The sequence below is a fragment of the Equus asinus genome, chromosome 27, assembly GCF_041296235.1.
Source record: "Equus asinus isolate D_3611 breed Donkey chromosome 27, EquAss-T2T_v2, whole genome shotgun sequence".
Classification (NCBI taxonomy): Eukaryota; Metazoa; Chordata; class Mammalia; order Perissodactyla; family Equidae; genus Equus; species Equus asinus.
Genome location: NC_091816.1, coordinates 14,186,476 through 14,214,434, shown reverse-complemented (window position 1 = coordinate 14,214,434; position 27,959 = coordinate 14,186,476). Strand labels below are relative to the sequence as shown.

The following is a 27,959-nucleotide window of genomic DNA, read 5'->3' as shown; positions in this document are numbered from 1 at the left end:
CATGACAATATTTCCAGTTTTACTTGGTAGATTTTTGTTCTCATGTCATGTTTTCCATGTTCTGCATTTTTTCTGTAGCACCATTTAATTTGCCAATTTTAAATGTCTGTTTTTGGTCTATTAATTCTGCTTTCATTTTGTTCTTTCATGATGCTTGCACTCCTCAGGCATCTCATTATTTTCCGCTGTGAGCTTATATTCCCTTGGAACTAACAGCTGTTTGGGCCAATACTGTGTTTGTGTGGGAGGATGGGTTTTGATGGGGGTTGGATTTAGGGGAAGTAAAAGCCTGTGTTCTAGGTTTTGGTCCTCTGAGTGGTTTGAGGCAAATAGGGACGTGTCTGAGGGTAGAGAGGCTCCAGTTGGTGATTTTGGGTCAGCTACACCCTGGTTGCTCAGGGTTTCTCTGGCCCGTCTCTTTTCTAAGTGCTGTCCCCTTCGTCGTAGTTACCTAACTGGGAGTTCCCTGGTACTTTGCTTCCAACCCCAGGCAAGTTCCTATGTTTTATCGTGCTGTTGCCCCTCTTTGTGGTGGAGCTGTGCTGGAGATGCTGCGTTCATATTCTGCAGTAGCGTGGGGGACAGTGTGACAATGTTGAGGAGTGAAAAGGACACAGTTAGGACACTTTCTTCTGGGCTCTCCGCTGTCCAGGATACCTGATCTTCTGCTCCCCAGCTAATGTTTCTTCTTAGAGCGGCACTCAGCCATTTGTTTTTCTTCCCCAAGGAGGAATGATTACTTGCAGTGTTTTGTTCAGTTCTTTTTAGCTGGAATCTGGGATTCGTCTCTTACCCTTTTGCTTCTGGTGATTTCCTGATGCGTTTGGGGAAGGCACACCTTCTTGACTGTACTTTAAATTAAATACTTTATTTATTTTTAATAAATAAATAAAATACTTCTTTTATGTAAGTATAAATGTTTTCTTTCCTAAATCAGGTTCTATAAAATGGAAAAGTTAATTGATCAGACTCTGCCTTTGACAAATGGAAACCATTTGCAACTTCATTGACTCTGTAGGATCCATTTTGTAGTTTGTTTTCTAAACTGTTATTTTAGAAACAACAGGGAATATACTCCCTGTTGCTTAACCGTGACTTCTGATCTAATGAAGTCTAAAATAGTTCTTTATTTAAAAGCTAATATAGTTAGAATTGAAATTAGAAGAGGATGCAATAATGACCTTGAATATTAAGTAGAAAATGTTTCTTTGTCGTAGAGCATTTATCCTAAAGTAAGCAGGAATCTATTACTGGTCATCTATCGTTCTGTGTATATTGGACTGCATAAATTTAACCCAGTATATAGAAAACCCTTGACATTTTTAAAGAATGTGTCACAAGACTTTCCTCAACCTCCAGATTAGGGAACACTGCTGTCGCTTGTAATTTTCTCCATAAGATGCAGTAAAACTGAAAACTTTAAAAGACTATAGAAGGTAGCTGTATTCAAGAAAGTTAGTAGAATTAGAAAATCATGTTGAGATGGACCTGCTCTGCCAGGTACCCCTCTCTAATTTTGAGGTTGTCTCCTGCATATCAGCCAAGATAACAAGTGTGATTCAGATTTTTCATTCAGCAAAATTACAATTACTGTGATTAATGGGCCTTTAGAGATGCTCACAGATATCTGGAATCCCCAGTGTTAAAATGGTGAGTGATGAGTCTGTTTGCCGGGGAAGAAAAGTTACTTAAAAACCTTATAGCTAAAAAAAGAACCCAAAACCTTACAGCTGTTGCATGAATGTATCATAGCTGAGTTTTGTTTCATTGAGAGTAATTTTACTGTCACTGTTAAGAGTTTTTGTTTTGTTTTTTATTTGGATGGAAGTGGATTGATAAGAGAGTAAGTAGGTCATTCTAATATTTTGGATTCTAGTTTTTCCTAATGTTTTTAGAGAAAAGAATGAACAAGTTACATCTGTGACCAAGTGCCTTTTTATCTTTCCCAGTTTACCTTCTGCAATTTCCTTTATGTTTGGAAAATAGATATATATGTAAGAGTTCATGAGTTATTTTCCTAGACAATCCCAAACTTACTTTACTGTTACTTTGAGTATCTTTTGGATGTAATCTTTTTACTTAAGGAAAAAAAATGAGAAGTGAATTAATATGGGAGATGTAACATAAATTTTCTCATTGGGTATATAAGTGTAGGTCAATGGAGTTAGCGGTTCAAATAATGTACAGTGCTTGTGGCTTTGCTGACAGTCCAGTTAGGGCGAAAAATGTCTTTAAGCTGTGACTTTGCTACTATAAATAAAAATATTACTTTAAAATACTCCAAACACCTTAGGTTTTTCTCCTTTCGTTAAATTTTAGAAGTCATAGTTGTTAGTTACAGGATTTTATATTGGCCGAGGTTGTTCCTTTGAAGCTATAATTTTAGGCAGTTTAAAATGCTGAACATAAGTGAAACAGTCTTCTGTCTCTAAACTCAGACCTGGTGAATAGATACAAATGACCTTACATTTGATATTGAAACTCTAATGTTAGAATAGGGAAAATTGTTAAGTATATTGGAGTTAGGTTATGTGTTATGAACTTATGTTTTCCTCACAGTGCCAGCACAATGCTTTCCACATAGTATATCTTAAAATTTCTTTGAATATGTGAAATAATGTAATTATTTCTCACACACTACTTAGGGGAAAGAATGTGCTGAAATTTACAAAATAGGTTATATTTAGTTTAGTAGCTGGAAAAGACGAGTTCATCAGGGTCAACTTTTTGTGTTACTTGCTTGGTCTGACCCTTCCCAAATGGCACCTCTATAAATCGAGTTGCTTAAGCTGGAAACCTGGGGGCCAGTCATTCTGGCTTTAAAACCTATCCCAGTTTTCTCTTTTTTTGACCCATCTACACTGCTGCTATCTTATTCCAAGCCACCATCAATTCTTGCCTAGACTATGGCAAAATTTTTCTTAATCTATCTCTCTGATTTTGCTCTTGACTTTCTCCAATCTATTTTTTACATAACCTACTGATAATCCTTCTTAGACTTCAATGGAATCAAGTAATTTTCCTTATAAACAGCTTCCCACGTTTACAATAAAATCCAAACTTCTTGTGCGTGACTTACAAACCTGGGGCAGATACTGTTGGCTATCCACCCAAAATTCCCCTTAATCTTCACTAACAGATCTTGGATTTTGTTCAAGGCAGCAGTGTGCCCAGCTATCAAAACTTGATTTTCCAGACTTTTTGGGTAGCTGACACATTTTTGGCTAATGAGATATAGGTGAAGTATCTGGAGAGGCTTCCTTAATAATAAAAAGGCTAAGGGGCTGGCCCGGTGGTGCAGTGGTTAAGTTCGCACATTCCGCTTCTGCGGCCTAGGGGTCACCAGTTCGGATCCCGGGTGCGGACATGGCACCGCTTGGCACGCCATGCTGTGGTAGGCATCCCATATATAAAGTAGAGGGAGATGGGCGTGAATGTTAGCGCAGGGCCAGTCTTCCTCAGCAAAAAGAGGAGGATTGGCAGCAGTTAGCTCAGGGCTAATTTTCCTCAAAAATAAAATAAAATAAAATAAGATAAGATAAAAATAAATAAAATAGTAAAATAAAATAAAATTAAAAATGTAAACTTACTATCTCGGCTTTAAAAAAATAATAATAATAAAAAGGCTAAGAGAAAGCTTTTTTCTCCCTTTGCTCTCTCTCCTTTCTTGTGTGGGAACCAGAACATCAGGCTTAGAAGTGTAGCACTGTTTTGTGACCATGAGGTGACAAGCAAGTAGAAGACAGCTTACACATTCTAAGGATTCCAACTGCAAAGGTTTTTAAAGAGCTCTTAATACCATTGTTCAACTGCTATATGAGCCTGAATTGGCTATGACTAGACAAGTTGTGTGAGACCTGTGGATCTCTGCATTTTCTTTAAGCCTTCAATAGTTAAGTAGTCTGTTAAATTGCAGCTGAATGTGTCTCTGGTATAAAGGCCTTCCATGATCTAGTCCTTGCCTATTTTTCTGACCTCTTCTTACCATTCCTACTGCTGACTGTGCTCTAGCCACATTAGTTAGCAAACAAATCTTGGCTGACAAACGCCTGCTCAAATCCAGACTCCTTGCTTATGACTCAAAGGCTCCGTGTGACCTGGTTTTACTGACCTCTCCTAATGTACCAGTGTCCTCTCCCTCCCAAAAGCAACAAAAACCTTACAACATCCAATAATCCTTGACAAGTATGTGTAGGATATTAATGGAGAAAAACACAAAATAGAAGAATATAAGAGACCTGAATTGAAGGAGAAATATATCATATACATGGATTAGAAGACTCAATATTGTAAATTTGTCAGCTTTCCAGAATTAATTCTAATCTCTGAGCTTTTTAAAGCAATTTCTAGCAAGTTTCTTCATGAAACTTGAAGATATTCATATTCAACATCAAAAAGCAATAGTAGCCAAGATAATTTTTTTAAGTGGAATAAAGTGGGTCGACACTGCCCTACAGGATATCTAGACGTATTTTGAAATTAAACTATTAAACAGACAAACTGACCAAAGAGAAAAGATATGGAAACAATAAAATTAGCTTGCTGGTAGATTAAAGATCTAAATATGAAAAGCAAAATTATAAAAGTAATCTAGAAGAAACTGTAGGAACAGTATAGGAATAGAAAAGATATCTTAAAGATCATGTAGGAAGCACAAACCATGTAGGGAAAGGTTGATAAATTTTACTATGTTAAAGTTTAGAACTTGTATGAAATCAAATACACTGTAAACAGAGTTTAAAGACAAGCCATAAATGGAGAGAATATGTTTATAATGCATGTGATCAACACAAGATTGGTGTTCAGAATATATAAAGAACTCCTATAAAACAATAGGAAAAAGACAAACAGAAAATTGGGCCAAGACAATGAAGTGATAGCTGACAGATGCAACTTGAATGTTTAGTAAACATATGAACAGATGTTTGTGTCAATTTGCATGGATTCAGCTGTAGGTGTTCCAAAACTCAGCTAAAAGAAGCTTAAAGCCTAAGGACATTTATTTCCTGCTTGTCAAGTCTAGGGGTAGGAAGTTCAAGAGGTGGTTTAGTACTCTATGAGCACAGGAGGGGGTCTATGCCAGTATTTTCATAATTCTCTTGACCTTCCTATCATGGTATCAGCGGCTCCAAATGTTACAACCTTATATGAGAATTTTCTAAAAGGAGAGAAGAGAAAGGGGCCTTCTTACTCCACACACCTTCTCTTAGTGGGGAGAAAAATCTTTCCAGAATCTTCTAGGTTTTCCTTCTGTCTCGTTGCCTGTCACTGACAGAGAGAAATGAAATCACCTTTCCGGTTTACAGTAATCAGGATTCACTCCCTGGACTGAGGAAAGGATTACCTTCTCTAAACGTATTACTTTCTGTCCAATTCCTGAGGAAAATTGAGTTTCTCCTTTTTGCTGAGGAAGATTTGCCCTGAGCTGACATCTGTTGCCAGTCTTACTCTTTTGTATGTGAGCCACTGCCACAGCATGGCCACTGACAGATGAGTGGTGTAGGTCCGTGCCCGGGAACAATCTGGGCTGCTAAAGCCAAGAGCACTGAACTTAACCACTAGGCCACTGGGCTGGCGCAAAAGTTTGTGTTTGCCAGCAAGAAGAGGGAATAATTGCCACAGTTATCAGCCTCTCACTAATATAGGTTGAACCATATGATATTGACCGTATAATATGAATGTATGTAATATGTTGCAATAACACGGAATGTGAATAAATATGTTAATATGAAATATATGGAAATATATAAATATAAATAAATAATATATGTAAGCTCATGTATTTAAAAACACGTATATGAAAAGTATAAAAATATGCATGGGTATGACAAACATTGAGTTTATATAGTAGTATCTCTGGGGAAGAAAGTAGATGAATAGGACTGAAAGAGATTTCAACTGTATTTATATATTTAATTTTCAAAAGAAAATGCAAATATCTGAACCAAAAATGTAAATTAACACATTTTTATTTTTTGCCTCTCTGCTTGTAAAGCTTATGTTATGTTAATGTACACAGGATGGGGAAATGAGTGTTCTCAGGCATTTTGGTTGAAAATGAAAATTGATAGAATGAATCAGAGGACGGTTTGGCAACATACGAAATTTTAAATGTGTATCCTTTGACCTAGTACTTTTCTTTGGAGGAATTTATCTTAAATAAAGGTCTAGAGAGATTTACAAAGATATATGTATAAGGAAATTTATTTTAACTTTTTTTTCAGAATGGCAAAAATCTCCTTTTTATAATGGAAACCACCCAACTAAATACATTGTGATATATCCGTGTAATGGAATGCTAAGTATCCATAAGAAAATGATGTATAAATTTTAAATTTTTACCAGAAAAAATATCTGTGATATTAAGACAGAAAAACAAGGCATCTTTTAAAACACACAGACACATACATTTGCAAAGAAAGAAATCTGGAAGTTTATTCATCAAAATGTTCGTGCTGGTTATCTCTGGATGGTGACATTACAGATGATTTTCCTTCATGAAAACTTGGTGTTTTGTTTATGTATTTTAGAATATATCTGGTACTTTCATAGTCAGAAAAACCTTTAAATCTGTTTTTCTTTTGTAAATTAAAAATATAAAATTAAAAACTGCTTACTTACTATTTTGGTCTAATTACCATGAAGTAAGTAAACGTGTACGTCCATGTAGTCAACAGATATTTTCCTGAGGCCACGCTGAGCATCAGGCGCCATTCTAGGTGCTGGAGAGACAGGCAGCTCATAGGACAGTCAGGGTCCCTCTTTCCATGTAACACCTTCAGTAGGGAGAGACAGCAAGGCAAGTAAACAAATACATGAACAAGGCACTTTCAGTGATTAAGTGCAGAAGGAAAGTAAAACTGATATTGAAAAGGAATCTGGAAGAGTATGTGTGCCTGTGTGGGTGACTTTAAATTGAGCTGTCAGTCAGTCTCTCTGAGTTGCTTATCTTGGGCTGTGCGTCGGATGACGGAAGGAGCTAGGCATGTGAAGATCTGGGTCCCACGTCTCAGGCAGAGCACACAGCAAGTGCAAAATCCCCTAGGCTGAAATGAGTTTTCTCAAATTCGGGAACAGAAAGTGGAAGACAGGATGAGGAAAACTCAGAGAGAAAGGAGAAGCGAGAAAGGAGAGGCAGGAGGGGCCAGCTCACATAAAGGTTTGTAGGTCATAAGGAGTTTGTAGTAATATTTTATTATATGTGTTATGGGGACATATTGCAGGGTTTTAAGCAGGGAAACTACTAAATCTGATATATGCCATCAAAAGATCACTCTGCCTACTGCGTTAAGGATGAATCGTAGGGCAGCAGATGTGACAACAGAGAGACCGGTTAGAAGGTTACATGCTGAAGTCTAGACAAGACATTGCGGGACTTGAAACTGTAATCAGAGCTGGTAGCGCTGGGACGTAGACAGATTTAAGATGTGTATTTGGAAATACCGTTCATGAATATCAGACCTGAGGGAAAGAATTCCACAGCAATAAAACAAGGATAATGGCATCTCTCACAGGGTGTTATCACAAGCAGCCAATACATGCCAAGCGTTTGGCATACTTCTTGACACACATAAGAGCTTACTAAATGTTCGCTACTTACCATTATTACTGTTATTTTTATTGTCAAGAATAGGGCATGTACCTTGAGCAAAAAGCATGTTTCTTTAAAAGTTAAATTATACCTCTTGTATGACTCAGATTGGAAGTCTGTTAGAACATACTGTGTGTTGGTAAAAATCACAGTATATGCACTCTCTTAATTTTTAGTGACCTTTGCTGGATCAGAGAGAGATGGTTCATTGGTTTTCCTTTTGTACTTAAGAGAGTCATAAATATATGTATAAGTACTTGATACTGAGCCATAAATATATGTATAAGTAGTAACATTATTCCTTTAAAAAATTGTGACTTAGCTATTTTTTTAAACATGTGCTAGCTTGATGGAATGGGGCACTGAAAATCTTGTCTGCAGTATGTGTCTGTAATGCTCTGACTTGGGGGCTGTTTCCCTAAGAGTCGGTTAGTAATAAGTTGCTTCAAATTCTATGTAGTTCTTTGAACTGACCCTAGTTATTATTTATATTTTTGTTTTCAGACCCAAATAAGCAAATCAATTATAGAGAGAATTATGATTACAAGCTTTGTTTTGGAACAAAGTTCTTATATGACTGTCAGAGAGAATAAATTCTCTTTATGTGTGAATAATAACGCATAGGCATTTAACATTGCTAGTGGTGAATGATGAATTATGGTTTATACTCGGTAGAACAAGTAGAGTCTATATAGACAAGAAAAAACAGGATATTACAGAAAATTCAACAACCTGGAAAGGTATTCTTTAGATAATCAGTCTTTTAGATTAAAAATATATAAAACAAAATATAGAAGAAATATATATATTTGAAATATAGACATATGTAGAGCAGAGACTAAATCACCAGGTAGTAGGATTATGGAATTTTTCTTTTCTTCTTTTCATTTATCTGTTTTCTTAATTATCATATAAAAACACAATTTTTTATAAAGTATATTTATGCACGTACACATAGATGTTTATAAAAGGAGGTATGGGTGAACAGTCAAAATCAGTAAAGACATTTTATGTGGTAGTTACAAAATCTTCTCTTCTAATATGATTTTGAATTATTAAAATATATTGTCAGAGGTTTTGTTATCCACAAAACAAATTAAACTACTATTTAAACTACTGTAATTTAGAAAAGTGTATATAAAGTTTACTTAAAACATGTCTATATGGTTTATACCTTTTTTGGTGATTTTTAAAATTGTGGTAAAATATACAAATTCTAAATGTAAAAATTTTGTTTAAAAATAGAATTTACCATTTTAGCCATTTTCAAGTCTGTAATTCAATAGCATTAAGTACATTTGCAATGCTCTATAGCATCCTTTTAATATAGGATGGTGTTGTATTATATGCAAAACCATCATTTGTTTTACAGAGCCTTTATTGTTGGACATCTAAATTACTTCTGTGATTTTCTATAAATAATACTATCATAAACATCCTTGGTGCAAAATCTTTGTTCATATATGAATACTTTTTTAATGATAAAGTTTGAAATGTGATGTTCAGTCAGACCGTATATTTGTTTAAGCCTATTGATGGTAACACTATGTTTTTTCCTAAAATGTAGTACCAGTTTACACTCTCATTCTCAGTGTGTGAGCGCAATTCCATTTCACCACGTTTTCACTGATATCCAGCATTTTTGTTTCATTTTATTTTTTATTTTGTTTTATGTTTAAGATCTAAAAGTTTTAGTAAAAAGTAAATATACTCTTTGCTATTTTGCTTCAAAGTTATAATGAATATTTTAAAAAATGCCTGTTGATAAATTAAAAAGTATGTCATTTTACCTTTGTTTATTGATGAAGAAAGAATATTACTTCTCAGACTTTGTTAATTCATTGCTTAGGGAAATGTGATTTTGCCCTCAGGCTTTGCTCAGATCAACTTGAAGAAGGAAAGTTGTGAAATCATCTTGGGTAGAGAAAGCGCCTATGGCCCAGTAAAGAATAGGGTTGTGATAGGGGAAGAAGGACATTGAAGTTAGAGAAGGGAGCAGAACCTAACGTCCATAAGGTTCTGCAGATAATTAAAAACAAACAAACAGCAAGATGGCGATAGTTACGTTAGCACTTACCCTGTACTTTTAGTGTTCCAGTTACTAATACAAAATTGACCTCTTTGTACCTCGAATTTTCTGCTTAATTTGAAGGACATTTTCTATGGAAACCTAATTCTGACTTTGTAATGTGTGTCTGTGGGAACATGTCTTTTCCTTTGGAGACTTCTTAGCGCCTACTTGCCTGGAATGAATGGATTTCTGTAGATAGTGTGGAGGACATATGGTGAAATAAATCATTCCCCCCCACCATTTTCCACATAGTTCTCATTTATTTAGTTTATATATGCATAAAATAGAGGAAGATAGGACTCTCCTTACTTTTTAGCTTTATTTCACATACCGTTTTCTAACAACATTACACTGGAAGTAATGGCATGGAGGTACTGAAACCTGGTGAATAAGACCTAATACAGTTTAAAGTAGGAAGAAAGAATCATTAATAAAAATATTAGCTGATAAGGATAAAAATGCTAATATTTGCAGTTCCTTTTTGTTTTTTTTTAAACCCATTGCAATGTAGCTTGTAATTTCATCACTGTACTACAGTTACTTAAAAATTGTCAGTGGCTGTTTTTTCCCTTCTTCATTGATCTCACTAAATCTTCATCATGCCCGACTTTGTATAGCGCCCTTTGACTTCCATAATGTTGTACTTTCCTGGTATTTCTTACCTTTCTCAGTGTTTACCAAGTCCTTGTACTGCTTTCTGGCTCTTTTCTCCTCCTTTTTCTGTCTGAAAATTGTGATATTTCTCACCAGTGTTCTGGTTCTATATTTCCAAAGGCCTGTATTCCCGCTTGCTTGTCATATCGTTTCCTCAAACTCAATAAATCTCAAGCTTGAATTGTTTCACTTAACTACACATTTCATTTAGTTTGGCCACCAGTCCCAACAGTAGATATTTTGGCACTATCTTTAGTTCTTCCTTTTCAAATATCTTTTTTTTTTTAAAGATTGGCACCTGAGCTAACAACTGTTGCCAATCTTCTTCTTTTTTTCCTGCTTTTTCTCCCCAAATCCCCCAAGTACACAGCTGTACATCCTAGTTGTGGGTCCTTCTAGTTGTGGCATATGGGATGCCACCTCAATGTAGCCGAATGAACGGTGCCATGTCTGTGCCCAGGATCCGAAGCAGCGAAACCCTGGGCCGCCTCAGCGGAGCATGTGAACTTAACCACTCGGCCACAGGGCCAGCCCCTCAAATTTCTTGTAACCAAACCATCACCGCATATTTCTGAAATCTATATATTCCTCTCCAACTTCCCTCGTGTAATGTTGAGTGTTGTGATTTGTTTTGATTTGGTTGTCAGCAAATTATTTGATTATTTGAATAATCTTTCTCTCTTGAAATGTAGAGATGGATTTTGTGCATACAGTTTTGTCTTGTGAAGCATGAAAGGAAAGTGAATGCCTTGGACTAGAGTCTTGTCTGATTCATTTTGTATTTCTAGCACAGTTGCCCAGCACATAATAAGTGTTGAAGAAATGTTTTTTGAATGAACTGCCCAAAGACTAAAGGAAGGGGTGTCTTAGTTCTAAGTTACGTGAGATAAGAGAATCCATTTGAATGGCAGCCAATTTTTTTTTTTTTTTGCCTTTTTTGCTATAGAATACAGTACTTGAGTTGTTCATTTTTGTTGATATTGTTAAAGGAATTCTAATGATTCTTTTTACAAAATTGATTGAATGTATAAGATATTTTCGTTCTTTCGTTTTTTAGGTTTTGGAAGGAAGGATGTTGTAGAACACTTACTACAGATGGGTGCTAATGTTCATGCTCGTGACGATGGCGGTCTCATCCCACTTCATAATGCCTGTTCTTTTGGCCATGCTGAAGTTGTGAGTCTGTTACTGTGCCAAGGAGCCGATCCGAATGCCAGGGATAACTGGAACTATACCCCTCTGCATGAAGCTGCTATTAAAGGGAAAATCGATGTATGTATTGGTAAGTATTATTTGATATCTACATTGTAAGATCAACCTGACAGGGATAAAATGTTAAACAAAGGTTCACTATTCTCTCTTGTCTTATATTGCAGTGGAGATAGCGTTCTCTCAGAATAAATAAAGAAGGCTTTATTACTTCTTATTCTTAGAAGCAGTTCTTTTCCATCAAAAGGAACGTAGAAAGATGGTAATCTAAAGTGGGTTAAGAACAAGACTCACAAAATTAACTCTCCAAATGCAAGTCAAATGCCGCCTGGTATGGAACTAAATTTTGATGGATTGCCGTTATCAAATTTAGTTAATTTACAGTCTCTTTAAAAGACCGCAAATTTTCCATCCTGGCCTAAATGAGAGCCATTATAAAGTACAGGGTTTTACTGAATTGGATGACATATTTGGATGCTTTAGGTCGATTCAAGAAAAGTCATCTAATTCTAAGGCAAAGCCTTTTTCTTTCTGTTGCTAGAATTGGAGACTGATACTTTTGTGAGGACTGGGGCGCTTTGAGTAAGTGGCTCAAAGCTTAATTTCAAAATGTGCCATAGTCTAGAGGAAAAGCAATTTCGAACAAAATTGAACTGTTCAACCATTTTAAGTATTTAGATTGTATGAAATTTATTCAATCAGCATTTCTTTCTCTTTTATATATCTCTGTATTTTTTAGATTTTGCTTTATTGTACAAAATCTTTCATTTTGAAATCTAACACAAGCTTCTAGAGGACAAGCCTAATTTTTTTGAGTGTTACTCAAGATAGTGGATGTTTGTGGCAGGTTGATTTACATAATTATTGTCTTCCTGGATGACATCCATTTCAGTTTAAACAGTTATCTTTGTGATAAAACTCAAATATATGTCATTTTTAAAGATGTAGTGGTGGTGCCGTTAAGATGTTCTGTCTCTTCATAGCTATCTATTCTAGCCTCCAAGATATTTTTCAGTTTTCCTCAAATTATTGCAAGGCCTGACATATAACTTCTTTATCACCTTGTCTATCATTATCTTTCGTCACTTCAGCATCCATTGACATGACCCTTTGGGTATCCTGTCCTTTTTGATCTTTGAGATCTTCCATTTTCGGTTGATTCTCCCATTTCCTCCTAAGTCTTTACTAAAACATCCTGGACTAAGTTATTACATAAAACTACCCTAAAAAACTTTAACTTATATTCTCTGACCACCAAACCTCTTAAGTTACTTGTAATAAATACTATGTGTGAATATTATTGACCTTGATATGTATTCTTACCAAATCTTCTAGACTTTCAGCTTCCCCACCTTTATCCCTTCTTGCTTCACCTTGTTGTCACATCCATTGGAGTTTTCTGTTATTAGTCTTAGAATTTTATACAGCTTTCACCTTCTTGAAATATTATCCTTTCTAGGCTTCAGTGTTCTGTTTTCATACCTGTATCTCTCTGAATTTTTTATTCCATCGGTGCTTTTAATATCTTATTGAAATTAATATTCCTCTCCTCCTCCTCCTAATCCAGCTTCCAAATGTACATACTGAAAATGCTGCTTTTATCTAAGTTCTCTTGAAATAAAGGACTGGATGTAGGACTTGAAGTTTTAAGGAATAAGTCCCTGCGGTTCCCCAGTCCTGCAGTACTCGGTAGCCTTTGGCACATATTGGTTTCCTTGTTTTTAAGTTCTTGTGCCTTATAAAAGTTGAGGGAAGGAGAAGGACACCTTTGAAACTATAATCAAAATATAATTGAGGATACAGCTGCTATTAAAGTATGTAACATAGTTATAATGGGAAACAAGATTGGTTGTAGACCCTTCTGTACCTTAATTAGCTTTCAGGAGCTATTAGGAGATTTATTCTCAGATATACTGAAACCTCTGGTAGCTTATGTATCATCTTTCTGAATTTGAGTGTAGTTATGGAATTCTGTTCTATTAGGCAAATTTCCACTGTGGGACAACTGGGTGAAAGAATTGGAAGGCTTATTATTATGTTTTTCTTTTTGCTTGAATCTGATAGTTGTGAGAGATTACTGTACAAACTTAATTTTTAAAATATTTTTGCCTAGATGATGAAATGCTGGCCTCCTTGTTTTTGGATTAATCACATCTCTATATGTGAAACAGAATAGTGAATACATTTGATATTTATAAAGGTAGAGCCAAGCCACAGTGCCACTCCCATAAGGGAGGCAGCAGGGCAGGCGGCTGCAAAGCGTATGCTCTGGGCTTTTGTCCTGACCCCCCGAGTTACCAGCTGTCTGTGAGATCAGGGGCTACTTACTTAACCTCTGTGTTTCGTTGTATGTGAAATGGGAATACTATATCCATACTTCAAAGGGTTCTTGGGAAGATTAGCATGATAATACATGTGACGTAGTTAGAGTACCTGGTGTGGCAAACATTAAATAAATATTGATTGCTATTATTAATTACTGTTATTATTATTGCTAAGATCTCAACATGAATTATGACTACTATGTGAAGTAGACTTCCTGGTTTCTCCTATTTGCCCTTTATTGACATTTTTTTAAAATGCCAATTTAAAAGTCTAACCCATGTGTTGCTTTCATAGATGCTATTTAGCATTGAAAAAAGAACAAAACAGCCTGAGATTATTAAAAAAATCAACTTTAAATGCTTGTATAATTAAAACCAACTACTTAAGACAGGTTCTGGAGTTCATTATAGTAATGTTGATGATCAAATTTTTATATTGTGTTTAACAAATCTACTTTACTTTAGAAATCAGCACTTTTTCTGCCCTTAGAACTTATTCATTTTCCCCTACCTCTTCCTACTCCCAGATTTAAAGTCTCCATAAAATTAAAATAAAAGATGTCTTCTTTTCTCCATTTGTCATATGATTTTTTGAGACTATCCAAGTGTTAGTGCTTTGAAATTCCATTTTAAAAGCAAATGGTAGACTCATCTTTCACAAAGACGACTGATAAAAGATCTGGGAGTCATAATGGACATTTGCCATGTTTTTTCTTCTTTTCCTTTTTAAATTTTGTCTAACTAGTGTCTAACTCCTTTTCTGATTTTGGAGATTTAAAATTATGGTTATTATGGGGAGGAACACTGAAGCTCCTGGAGTCAGACTTTCCTTCGTTTTACCCCATGGCATTCAGGGATGGCCTTGGTTTGGTTAATCAGAGTCCCCCCTTCTATAATGTAGAATTTTGAGTACAAAGTCTTAAAGATATTAAGGAATCACTCATAACAGCAGGGTTTTTTTTTTTTTTCCCTTTGTGAGGAAGATTGGCCCTGAGCTAACATCTGTTGCCAGTCTTCCTCTTTTTGCTTGAGGAAGATTGTTGCTAAGCTGACAACTGTGCCAGTCTTCCTCTGTTTTATTTGGGATGCTGCCACAGCATGGCTTGACGAGCGGTTCTGGGTCTGTGCCCAGGAATTGAACCTGTGAACTCTGGGCCACTGAAGCAGAGCGCATAAACTTAGTCACAACGCCACTGGGCTGGCCTCTTTAGCAGCAGTTTTTTGCTGCCTTGTTGGCAGTGGCCCAGCCATAGTGTTCTTACTAAAAGACAAGTTGTACTTCCTTCTACTTGCTCTATAGTTTTCTAAAGTTGGTCCTCCACCTTCGTGTCGGTTCAGTTTAAGGTAGGCACAATGGGTTTCTGTTATTTCCAAATGAATATAACTGATAGAGAGATCTTGAGAAGGTAGCTAAGTGGAAGTTCTAGTATGAGGCCTCTAAACTAGTAAAGAAATCTCTTGACTCTTTATATATATTTCCCACTGCCTTCACTCTATCTGCATGTATCCCACACTCCCTTCTCTCCTTATACTCTGTGGTTCTCAAGGGAGAAGGGGACAGAGCATGTTCCCTTTGGAGACTTCCGGGTTCCTCAGCAAACAATTCCAAAGATCATAGAGGTGCATGGTCTTGTAACAGTGAGTAGGATTCTCACTGTTTGGAATACGCCAACATCAGACCTAATGCCCAGTAAGCCAAATGAAAAACAGCAAGCTTTCTCAGCCGAAGAGATTCTTCTGAATGAACAATCAGAATCCATATCCACTGGTTAGATAAACACCTGAATGAAAAAGTAAAAATAAAAAGATCCCTCAGGGAGATTGAAGTGTAGTATGGGAGAAACTTCCTGGGACCAAAAAAAAATCTAATTTTTTTCTAAGGTAAAAAGTTCAATAGATGAATTAAAGAAAGACCATATTAGTAGCCTGGAAGATCATATGTGAGAATTATCCCTCACTACTGAAGAAAATGGTAGCATAGGGGAATCACGAAAAAAAAGGTAAGTAAACCCAGTTAAGTCAACTTATTTTAAAACCTTACATGTGATAGGCATTCCAGAAGGAAAAAAAAGAGAAAAATAACTGATGGAAGAGATCAATAATAATTAAACAAATGATAAGTAGAGAAAAACTCAAGTCCTGAGCTTGAAAATGCTCATGGAGTTCTGTGGTGTATTGATGAGAAAATACACACTGAGGAAGGCATATAGAAATCCTGAAGTTTTCCAGTCAGAAAGAGTAAGTTCCCCATAAAGAGAAAAAAAAAATTAGACCAAGGACTTTCCATTTACAACAGTGATGCCTTCCAAAGTCTACTGGAAGAAAAGGATTAAACCGATTCCCTAGATACAGAGCAGTTCTTCAGCTTTTTGGGAGTAAAAAGGCTGAATAGAGCAAGTGACATTGAGAGAAACAAAGCTCCTGCCACTTGCTTTCTTTCATTTTCTCTATACTTTCAAATAATTCTGGGCATCGTTTGTCTTATATGCAGAGACTAAGGAGATCCTTACTGGATATCTTACTTGAGAGCCCTAAATGCAAATTGCTACTTAAAAATCTAACAATTAAAACTTTAAAAAAACAGTTTCATTTTCCTGGCTTAATAGCCTTTTGTCATACTGGTTGGAGTCAAAGAGACCTGGGTCTTTGAACAAGTTTATTCTCTTCCAGGTATTAAAATGGGGGTAATAACTGTCCTTCATGTAGTTGTTAAGAGGATTAAATGAGAGAATGCAAGTAGGGTCCCTTAGTGTGATATCTGTGTAGTATGTGCTCAATGACTGGCAACTGCTCTTATTGTTAATATGAAAATAACATGATTAGAAATAATCCTATTGTATTACATGATATTGATTCAGATACTTTTATAGTTATTGAAAATGCAAGAGAAAATAGAGATCTGATGATACTTTTCTAAAATGTCTTTAAGCAAATTGGTGTATTAGGAGAGATTAAGCCAAGTAGATACAGTATCATTTAATACCATAATTAAGACAAAGTTGGCTATCGAAATGAATTAATGAAAACTGCCATCCTCATTTTTCCCATTCCAACTTAAAGCTTCAGTTAATTGTTTAATGAGTAATAAGATTTCTTCTATTTTTTTCATTATTTACCATTTAGGTATTCTTTGTTAAAAAATTGTTTTATCTCTTCCTCCCCTTTCTTTGTCATAGGAAAGTAAAGGCCATGCCTTAGCTGTGATCTTTCATATAGATAAAACTCAAGTTCATGCAATCAAATGTAATACAGTCATGTATAGCTTAATGGTGGGGACATGTTCTGAGAAATGCATCCTTAGGCTATTTCATCATTGTGTGAACATCAGAGAGTGTACTTATACAAACCTAGATGGTATAGGCTATTACACACTGAGGCTATATGGTACTCATCTTAGAGGACCACCATTGTATATATGGTCTGTCAGACAGACCAAAATGTTGTTGCGTGGTACATGTGTGTATTAACCTGGATAATATCCTGGTTCAGACAGAAAGTTAAAGCAGATGTTGTTACAATATACAATCTGTGTAATTTGTATATAAACACACACACACATATATATATTCAGAGATGTGTGTGTGTGTATGTGTGTGTGTGTGTGTGTGTGTGAGAAATTAGGCGGTAAATAACCCAATTGAATGACTTGTTGAATTTGGGCTGATAAAAATGAACAAAGTAGTTATCAGCAATATGGAGTTACCAGCAATAGGGATGACTTTGCTTTTATAGTTAGAGGAATTGAGGACCATTGTGGTCTGCTGCAAGGAACAACGAAATAGGAATCGTGTGACCTGGTGACTATTGTTGAATCTCCCGTTAGCAAGCACCTTGGTTTGTGATAGATTATGAGGCAAATTACTTTCTGTGCCTTAGTTCTTCATTAATCAATCTTTGAAGGGGTCCACATTCAAAACCAAATTCATCTTTACTTCCTCATCTCCCTCACTCACTCCCCATACACCTCACCACTTGGTTATAGATAGCTCTGTGGGATTGGCACCTATTTGTAGTGGTGTGGCCCTAAGAACCATGTCCATGCTAGGAAACTTCTCTGATACCAGAGATGATTGATTAGGAGTCAACATCTGACCCAAGCTGGGGCATTGGATTCCTTCTATCTCAGGCTGGAAAACCAGAGTGGACTTGAAGCCAAGACCCCTCAACACTGAGGGAGGATTCTACCGAGAAGGTTCACCAACTTCTGTTCCTGAAGTCCCTGGAGCTAGCTTGGTTCTTCATGTCTCGATTCTTGGTTTTCCTGAAAGCTTGAGTTTCTCACTCAACCATTTGACATTCAGTCTGACAATTTTACACGCAGTTTTATTATAACTTCATGTATTATCTGATCCTTTACACAAGGGTCTTCTAATCCGTAAACAATACCAGATCATTCTGGTCTACCTGGTCCTGCTGCCACCTATGATCCAAGACTTCTCTCCTGCTTCCAGTTTTCTACTTCTGCAATCAAATCTGTTCAACAGAAAGTGGATTATTCTGCCTTTAATACAGCTTTCATGGCTTCCATACATAAAATCATTGGCTTCCATACATAAAATCACTGGCTACAGAATTTTTATTCATGTTAACAGGATTTGATAAGAGCAGGGAGGTAATTCTATGAGTTCAGTAGCTATCTTTAATGAGAAGGTTTTAACCATAAGATTATTAGATTAATGACGTTTAAATAATAAAAATAAATCATTTGGATAAATTATAAAGATTATGGAAAATTCAGTTGTAAAAATGTAACAGAACAATTTCTCACTTGAGATAAGAGGCATCTTTGTGAGCATTCACATCAATTTTATTACGTAAAATACTCTTAACCAGTTAATATTAAATCTCGAAATCATTATTTTTTTAGGCCAAATATATCACCATCTATTTTGGTGTTATAAGCATTTTTAAATCCTGTTTTATTCACCAACGTATAAATCTAAATGTCCAGCAAGTGCCTGGAACAAAGTAGGCACAATAAATACTAGTAAATGAGTAAATGTTTGAAAACAACAAATAGAAGCGGGTAGGTACAGATACTTACTACATAATCCTCATGGAAACAAAATAGTCAGCATGTTATCACAACAGAAAGACAGTCAGTGATCAAAATCTAAGTCTTCTGACTTAAATGTAGAAAATAGAGACTACACAGGAAACCAGGGGGCACCCAGATCATGTCATGGCTCTTCATACCTACTATTTCTCCACAGTTCATGTCCACGTTCCTCAATCTCTCATTCAACAGACATCACCAAATACCCACTGTGATGTGCAAGGCTCTGTACCTGTAGCTAGAGACTTCAAAAAGAGACACAGCTCAAGAAAAACTTCGATTTACTGAGATATTTATGTGAACTGATCATTTATAATTAAAAATGGCACTTCAGTTTCTTCAGGTGTAAAATGATGATGATAACACCTCTCAGGAGCGTTATGAGGATTGAATGACTCACTGTAGAAGATCATAAGCACTATATGTGTTTGCAGTATTAGAATTAAATAATATTAATAATAATTTAATAAAGAACAAAGGTCGATATCTACTTTAGTGATTAGTGCATGGTAGGTGCTCAAAAACATTCAAGTTCAAAGTACTGGGAAGGTCCCCAGAGAATCTGCTATTTGATTTGGCTCTTAAAAAACAGGTAGAAATACTCAGATGAAGAAGCTGGCAGATGTCCTCCAAGTAAAAGTGGGATTTTGAGGTTTTCTAAGGGCATAACACATTTGTGAGAATAATGAGAGGTTCGGGTCAGTCAGTTCCTACTTAGATTGTGCATCACACCACCATTAGATTTATTCCAAAATCTTTAACAGTTCACTAAAGACCTGAAACGGACTATCCGGGCTGATAGCAAGATGCTCTACTATATGGACCTACGTGGTCCTTCCAGTATTGTCTTCTCACAATTCACTATGAAACTTTTCATTTGAATTGGACAGTACTCTGGTATCAACAAAGAGATCTTTTCATTCCTCCTGACCTTTAATCTACTCTCCCCACTCACATTGATGAAAATAACTCTCCATCCTTCAAGGCTGAGCTCAATTTTCACCTTCTCCATGAAGTCCTCTTGGTTCCCTCAAATACGCTCTTCTCCTTCTCTGTGGCCTCGTAGCACTTCAATATGGCATTATCTTGCTGAGCCTTATATCTTATTTGTCTTATCCTTCTGTTCAAACGTAGTTGACCATCCACTCAAAGTTATTCCCTCTTCTTTCTATTTAAGAGAATCCAATTTTATTTGGGAAGCAAGGCGCCCACCGTTCCAATCTCTGTCTCTATGTGTTTGTTGTTTTTATCCTCTGTTTATGAGTGAAATCATATGGTATTTGACTTTCTCCTTCTGACTTGTTTCACTTAGCATAATACCCTCAAGGTCCATCCATGTTGTCACAAATGGCCAGATTTCATCGTTTTTTATGGCTGAGTAGTATTCCATTGTGTATATATTTCACATCTTCTTTATCCGTTTATCCCTTGATGGGCACCTAGGTTCCTTCCAAGTCTTGGCAATAATATTGTGAATAACGCTGCAGTGAATATAGGGGTGTGTGTATCTTTATGCATTTGTGTTTTCATATCATTTGGATAAGTACCCAGCAGTGCAATAGCTGGATTGTATTGTAGTTCTATTAGTTTTTTGAGGAATCCTCATACTGTTTTCCATGGTGTCTGCACCAGTTTGCACTCCCACCAGCAGTGTATGACATTTCCCTTTTCTCCACATCCCCTCCAACACTTGTTATTTCCTATCTTGTTAGTTATAGCCATTCTGACAGGCATGAGGTGATGTCTCATTGTAATTTTGATTTGCATCTCCCTCATAATTAGTGATATTGAACATCTTTTCATGTGCCTTTGGCCATCCTGTATATCTCCTTTGGAGAAATTTCTGTTCAGATCTTTTGCCAATTTTTTAATTGGGTGGTTAGTTTCTTTGTTGTTGAGATGTGTGAGTTCTTTGTATATTTTGGATATTAACCCCTTATCAGATATATGGTTTGCAAATACCTTCTCCAATTGTTAGGTCATCTTTTCATTTTGAGGATGGTTTCCTTTGCTGTGCAGAAGCTTTTTAGTTTGATGTAGTCTCATTTATTCTTTTCCTATTGTTTCCCTTCCCTGGTCAGACATGATACTTGAAAATATTCTGCTGACCAGTGTCGAAGAGTGTACTGCCTTTGTTTTCTTCTAGAAGTTTATGGTTTCAGGTCTTACACTCAAGTCCTTAATCCATTTAGAGTTAATTTTTGTGTATGGTGTAAGATAATGGTCTACTTTCATTCTTTTGCATTTGGCTCTCCAGTTTTCCCTACACTGTTTATTGAAGAGACTTTCCTTTCTCTACTGTATGTTCTTGGCTTCCTTGTTGAAAATTAGTTGTCCATAGATGTGTGGGTTTATTTGTGAGCTCTTGATTCTGTTCCATTGACCTGTGTGTCTGTTTTTGTGCCAGTCCTATGCTCTTTCTGTTGCTATAGCTTTGTAGTATATTTTGAAATCAGGGAGTGTGATACCTCCAGCTTTGTTCTTTTTTCTCAGGATTCCTTTGGCTATAGGTATCTATAACCAAGTGATGAGGCTTACAGGGGAGTGAGTAAGGGAGAGGAGGAGGTAAAGATGAGCTTGGTTTTGAATTTGGATCCCGCCAAAGACTGATTAATGATTAACATTCTTTGAGCCATCTCATCATCCCTTTAAAGGATAACCTTAATACGGTTTCTGAAAAAAAAAAGTTTTTTTATTAATAGTGTTAAACAGCTGTCTGTAAACTTCTGATTTTATTATGTGCACATGTGCTGCCACCCGATGTATCTCTTCTCACACACATACTCTGTTTCATTGGACTTTGTTTGCAAAATACAAGTTAAAATTATTAAGAATTTCAAGATGGTGACAGCAGAACATTAAACCAAGCATGGGGCAAATGCACAGGTTATATGCCCTGATCAGATCACACCCTTCTCCTTGTTAAAATGCTCCAAGGAATTCTCATTACACTTGAATGATATCTAAACTCCTTATCGGTGCCCTACTTGATCTGGCTCAGGCTCCTGCCTACAGCATGGTCTTCATCCCTGTCATTCTCTCTTTTCTCTCCATGTCCCAGCTACCCTGGCCTTTTTGTCTCTAGAATGTACCAAGCCTCTTCCTTTATCAGAGTCTGTGCACTTGTTCTTTTTGCCTGGAACACTTTTTTCCCCAGATTTTTGCTCATAATGTTAGTTCTTTGTACTCTTGCTCTGACAATGCTGTCATAATTTCTTACCCTTCTTGTCTGGTTTCTCTAACCATGTCTCATTTTACTAACCAAGTTTCATTTCATATCATAGCACTTATTGCCTGAAATTATATATTTTTTCAATCATAGATTCATTTGCTTGCTTGTCATCTTTCTGTGGACTCCCCTCACCCCCATGCCTTAATATAAACACAGGAACCTTGTCTGCCTTATTTTGCACTCTCTCTCCAGTGTAATATACCTCATCCTACTCAGAGTAAAATGCCTGCTTTGTGCCAGAACCTCCCTGTGGTTTTAATTTGCATTTCTCTGATGAGTAATGTTGAGCATCTTTCCATGAGCTTTTTGGCCATGTGTATATATTTTTGGGGGAAATGTCTATTCATATCCTTTGTTCATTTTTAATTGGGTTAACTTTCTGTTACTGAGTTGTAAGAATTTTTTATATATTCTAGCTAGATGCAAGTTCCTTGTCAGATGATTTGCAAATATTCTGTTGTCTTTTCACTTTCTTGATAATATCATTTGAAGGGAAAAAATTTCTAATTTTGATGATTAATCATTAACATGAAAAAGTCTGCTTTTTCTTTTGTTCTTTGTGCTTTGGCGTCATATCTAAGAATCCATTGCCAAATCCCAGGTTATAAAGATTTAACCCTATGTTTTCCTCTAAGTTTTATAGTTTGAGCTCTTAGATTTAGGTCCATTTGGAGTTAATATTGTACATGATGTGAGGTAAAGGGTCTGACTTCATTCTTTTGCATGTGGCTGTCTAGTTTTCCCATCCAGGTATTCATAATATTCCTTTATAATCCTTTGTATTTCTGTAAGCTTGGTAGTAATCTAAGCCTTTCATGTATGATTCTAGTTATTTGAGTCTTCTTTTTTTTCTGTGTCCATTTAGCTAAAAATTTGTCAGTTTATGTTATTGTGTGTTTCAATAGTCCTTCCTCTTTGTTGTTCGATGTTCCGTTGTATGGATGTAGCACAGTTGGTGGATGTTTGGGTTGTTTCCAGTTTGTAGCTATTATGAAGAAGGCTGCTGTGAACATTGATGTGTAGGTCTTGGTATGGACATACTGTTTGATTTCTCTTGAGTGGAGGCCTAAGAGTGGAATTGTTGGGTAGAATGATAAGAGTGTGTTGAACTTAAAAAAGCTGCATTTCCCTGATGGCTGAATGTTTTGAGCATGTTTTTATGTACTTACTGGTCATTTGTGTCTATTCTTTTGTGAAGTATCTGTTCAGATCTTTTGGCCATTTTTTAAATATTATTATTGAGTTGTGAGAATTCTTTTTGAGTTGTGGATATGAGTCTTTGTTGGATGTGTGTATTCTGAATGCCTTCTCCCAATCTTTGCTTTGTCCTTCATTTTCTTAGTGATGTCTTTAGACAAGCAAAGATTTTTAATTTTGGTGAAGGCCAATTTGTCCATTAAAATAGGAAAAGTATTTGATGTCTCCCCAGCATTGGATAATAAGGTAAGATTTCTATTAGACAATAATTCTTAGGTTAAAAGCAGTTTATAGTAAAATAAGATTGTAGTTTATATTGCAGAAATGAAGGAAAGCAGTTTTTGGTGTAAGAGTCTCTGCTTGAAGTGCTTTATAACAACTTGTTTCGAATACATTTTTAAAAGTTAAATGAAAGAATAAGCTATTCCATAATGAAAAGTTGAATATATTATATGGATCATTTTTAAGATTTAAGAGTAAAAGTTAGGTAGACCTTGTTAAATTAGAAAATAATTATCTACAATGTACATGGTTATTTCTGAGGTAGCATTATTTGCCCCTGCTATTTGGAAGTATATTTCTAGAATTTGGCAAAATGGGTTATTTTTAATAGTTCGTTTCCTGAAATGTTTCCGTAACGAAATACTCATTAATTCCTAATACTTAAATATTTTTTTGGTTTGTGCTTTCCCAAGATTAAGACACATAGATGTTCTTTGAACTGTTTTTCCATGTTATTGGTTTGGTAGAATTCTCGTAGCTTTCCATATTCCCACAATATTGAGACAGGAAACATGAGCAGTTTAATTATCAAAGACTGGTCTTTATAGTTCTAGTGTAGTCTAAACCTACACTTCTTGTTGGCATCTAGAAGTAGAGTAGTTCTCTGTCCACTGAATATATTTACTTTCTTTTTTTTCCTAACAAAATGTGAGTGGGAGCGAGATATATAGCTTCTGAGCAGAAGTAAGAATCAGAGCCTAGGGACCGGCCCGGTGGTGCAGTGGTTGAGTTCACATGTTCCGCTTCTTGGCGGCCCGGGGTTCGCCTGTTCGGATCCTGGGTGTGGACATGGCACCGCTTGGCAAAAGCCATGCTGTGGTAGGTGCCCCACGTATAAAGTAGAGGAGGATGAGCATGGATGTTAGCTCAGGGCCAGTCTTCCTCAGCAAAAAGAGGAGGATTGGCAGTAGTTAGCTCAGGGCTAATCTTCCTCAAAAAAAAAAAAAAAAAAAAAGAGAATCAGAGCCAGTTTACCATATTATATTTTTCCCTACCTTGGTTATTTAGTGATCACATTTTAACCTAGAGCCCTCTGCAGCCTGGGCTTGTGAGTGAGAGAATTTCTCTGCTGTGACTTTCTCAACTTGTAATGTGAGCAAGAAATGCACTTGTTTTGCTAAGCCAATGAAGTGCTGGAATACTTTGTTACTGCAGCATAACCTTGACTACCCTGACTGTAAGACTCTATGAAATTGAATTCATAAATAAAGATAAATAATAAAGAAAGGATTGTTTAAGAAGAATAACTTGTCTGTTTGGTTGCCGTGAAGGAGAAAAATATGTTGGAGCTGATCCTCAAGTGACACAGGATCATCATAATTTATAATACCGTCCTCCTTGATAATTAGCATATGCAGTTGGTACGTGCATAGTGATGAATTAAATTAAAGTTTCTGTAATCAAAATATATTTACCTTCTAATGTTGCTGTAGGACTGGGTGACAGTCTCTTATACTGAATCAGGTCAAGTGTGAACTTGAGCGTGCTCCAGACCGGTTAGTGCCTTGTTACAGCTCCTGTAGTACTCTGCTTAGATCTTACTTGGTTCTTCTTGCCTGATAGATTGTTAGTTCTCTGTGATAGGGAACTAACAATAATCTTCTTATTCGTTCTTGTGTTCTCATTACCTATCAGTGGTATCTAATTATATACTCAAGAAATGTGTGTGGAATGACAAAACAATTCATAAGAAGGTGGTTTTGTTCTATCTGGGTTTTTTGCATTAGTCTTTGCTAATATGGATAAGGAAACTGAGTAATTTTCTGCTTCCTGATTAGGTGATATTTTGAGGTTCTTTTATTTTAAAGTAATGTGAATTTGCAGTATGTCCAACACTCCCATATTCATATACAAATATAAAACACATTTTATAGTCAGATATAAATTATGTTTAGATTATCTGCCATTTGTCAAATCATTGTTCTTCTTCCTTAGGATAGGTTGTTGAATACTGATTCACGTCATGCATTGACTTCTGATTGTAATGAATTTTCTATAAAGAATGGGAAGTTAAACATTTGTGGTTGTTCCTTGTCAGTTCAACCCATGAGTTGCTCCTGTTAGGAGCTGAGGAGTTGAGGTAGGGAGGGGGACCAAAGAAAAAGGTGATGTGGTAAGTTTTCCAAAAATTGCTGTGAATAGATAATACATCATAAAGTGTCTTCCCTTGAGGCAGCTAAAGTACTTTGCTAAATAGTTTCAGTAATACTTATGTCCTGTGCATAAGGCAGCTGATTCAGTGAGGAAAGAAAGAAAGCTACTTTGCCATGCTCTGTAGAGCTCTGTAGAGCCATACTCTGTAGAGTATAAAGTTGTTATAATAGAAATGTTTTCTTGATTAAGAACTGAGAGTTCTTTCTGTTTAGTGGAATTTAAGAATACACTTTAAGCATGAAAAATTAATTTCATTCTTTAAGTCTGCAAATGAATTCTTCCTTATTCTTAGTTTAGCTTTTTAGATCACGTAATATTTAGCAAATTTAAAGTGGTAAATTATCTTTACCTAGCTTTACAAAAAAAAAACAGAAACAAAAAAAACCCCCCAAAAAAAGTCTTAAGATAACCTACTGAAATTTAAACCAGGTTTTTATTATTATAACTCACTCCTAAAGCAATATCCCTCTCATAATTTCCTTGTGACTCCATTTTGTATGTCTACTATCTAGAAACATATATTTACTTTGCTGTACAAACTCCATTTTAGTTTAAATTAGCTAATCCCTTCCATGGTTACCTGTCCTTTGATGAAGTTAAGAGCCCTGGAACTTGGAGTGGCCTGAGATTGGGGGTTGGGGAGCAGAGGGTGGGATCAGTGTTGGACTGCTTCTGGTACATTCTTATTTCTTGTTATTTTAAATATAGTATATTGAAGATTAACAACTTTCTAGTTTTGTCTTAACAGTCTTATTAGAAGTAAGAGATGTTCATTAAAGAAAAATTAGAAAATATACTAATTGTCACACCTTGTTTTCCGCTTATTTAGACCTTTGCTGTCTAATATGGTAGCCATTGAATGAAAATTAGTTAAAATTTTAAAAATTAAAAATTTAATTTCTCAGTTTAACTAGCCACATTTCAAGTGCTTAATAACCGTATCTGGCTGTTGGTTATCAGGTTAGAGAGTGCAGATATTGAAATTTCCATTGTTGCGGAAAGTTCTATTAGCAGTGCTGTTAGACTCAGTGTACCTGTGTACATAGTTCTTTTTAAATAAAAAAGGGATCATTTGGAGCCAGCCCTGATGGCCTAGTGGTTAAAGTTTGGCGTGCTCCACTTCAGCAGCCTGGGTTTGTTTCCTGACAAGTGGAACCATTCCACTTGTCTGTCAGTAGCCATGCCGTGGTGGCAGCTCACGTAGAAGAACCAGGAGAACTTACAACTATATGCAACTATGTACTGGGGCTTTTAGGGGTTGGGAGGGAGAAGGGAAAAAGATGAAGATTGGCAACAGATGTTGGCTTAGGGTGAATCCTCCCCTGCAAAAAAAAAAAATTAAAAAATTTAGTCTTAAAAAGCTGAGAGAAAGAAGAGGAGAAAGATGATATTCATCTACTACTCCATATTTAAAAACATAGGCATCATTCAATTCATACTGTTTTGTTTTCTCATTTTTTCACTTTGTATTGTGAATATATTTCATTATCAGTAAATATTTCTAATCTCATGTTTTCTTTTTTTGAGGAAGATTGGCCCTGAGCTAACATCTGTGTCCATCCTCCTCTATTTTATGTGTGGGATGCCTGCCACAGTATGGCTTGATAAGTGGTACATATGTCTGCCCCTGGGATCCGAACCAGTGAACTCCAGGCTGCTGAAGCAGAGCATGTGGATTTAACCGCTATGCCACCAGGCTGGCTCCTATAATCTCATTTTTGAAGACTCGCAAAAATTATACAGAAATAACCATGACTTTTTTAATCAGTCACCTATTTTAGGCCATTTAGACTATTTCTGATTTTTCACTTTTGTTTTTTAAACAGTAGTATATGGAATATTCTTTTCATAAATATATATATAAAATTTAATTAGGGTAAATTCTGGAAAGCGACAGCTTCTGAATAATAAGAACCAAAGAAATTGTAGCTGCTGGAGAACTCCTCCAGGGCTCTTGATTTTGTCAGTCATGTTATTTATCCATATGTCATCCATAAATGAGCTAGGTTAAGAAAAGGTATTCTCCACACGTCTTTTACTCTGTGCAGAAATGCACTGAAAATTCAGTGAAGTCTTGGGAATTTGATTTACTTGCTTTTGTTTCATTATTGTCTTTTCCCCTTTTCCTGCCAGAATACCTCCCTTTGGCATTTTAAACATCAATTTTCCATATAAAAACTGAATTGGGA

The 27,959-nt window shown here is 36.0% G+C and overlaps 1 protein-coding gene across 2 annotated transcripts in view; it reads left to right on the top strand.

Moving 5' to 3' along the window:
• TNKS (tankyrase) overlaps nt 1–27,959 on the top strand; it is a 198,735-nt gene that overhangs the window by 20,011 nt on the left and 150,765 nt on the right. For both annotated transcript variants that reach the window (XR_011498859.1, XM_014830978.3), the window contains exon 2: nt 11,374–11,598. Coding sequence is in view for 1 of the 2 variants with exons in the window: in XM_014830978.3 (XP_014686464.2) it covers nt 11,374–11,598 (225 nt within the window). In the remaining variant the exon portion in view is untranslated. The remainder of the gene's footprint in view (nt 1–11,373; nt 11,599–27,959) is intronic.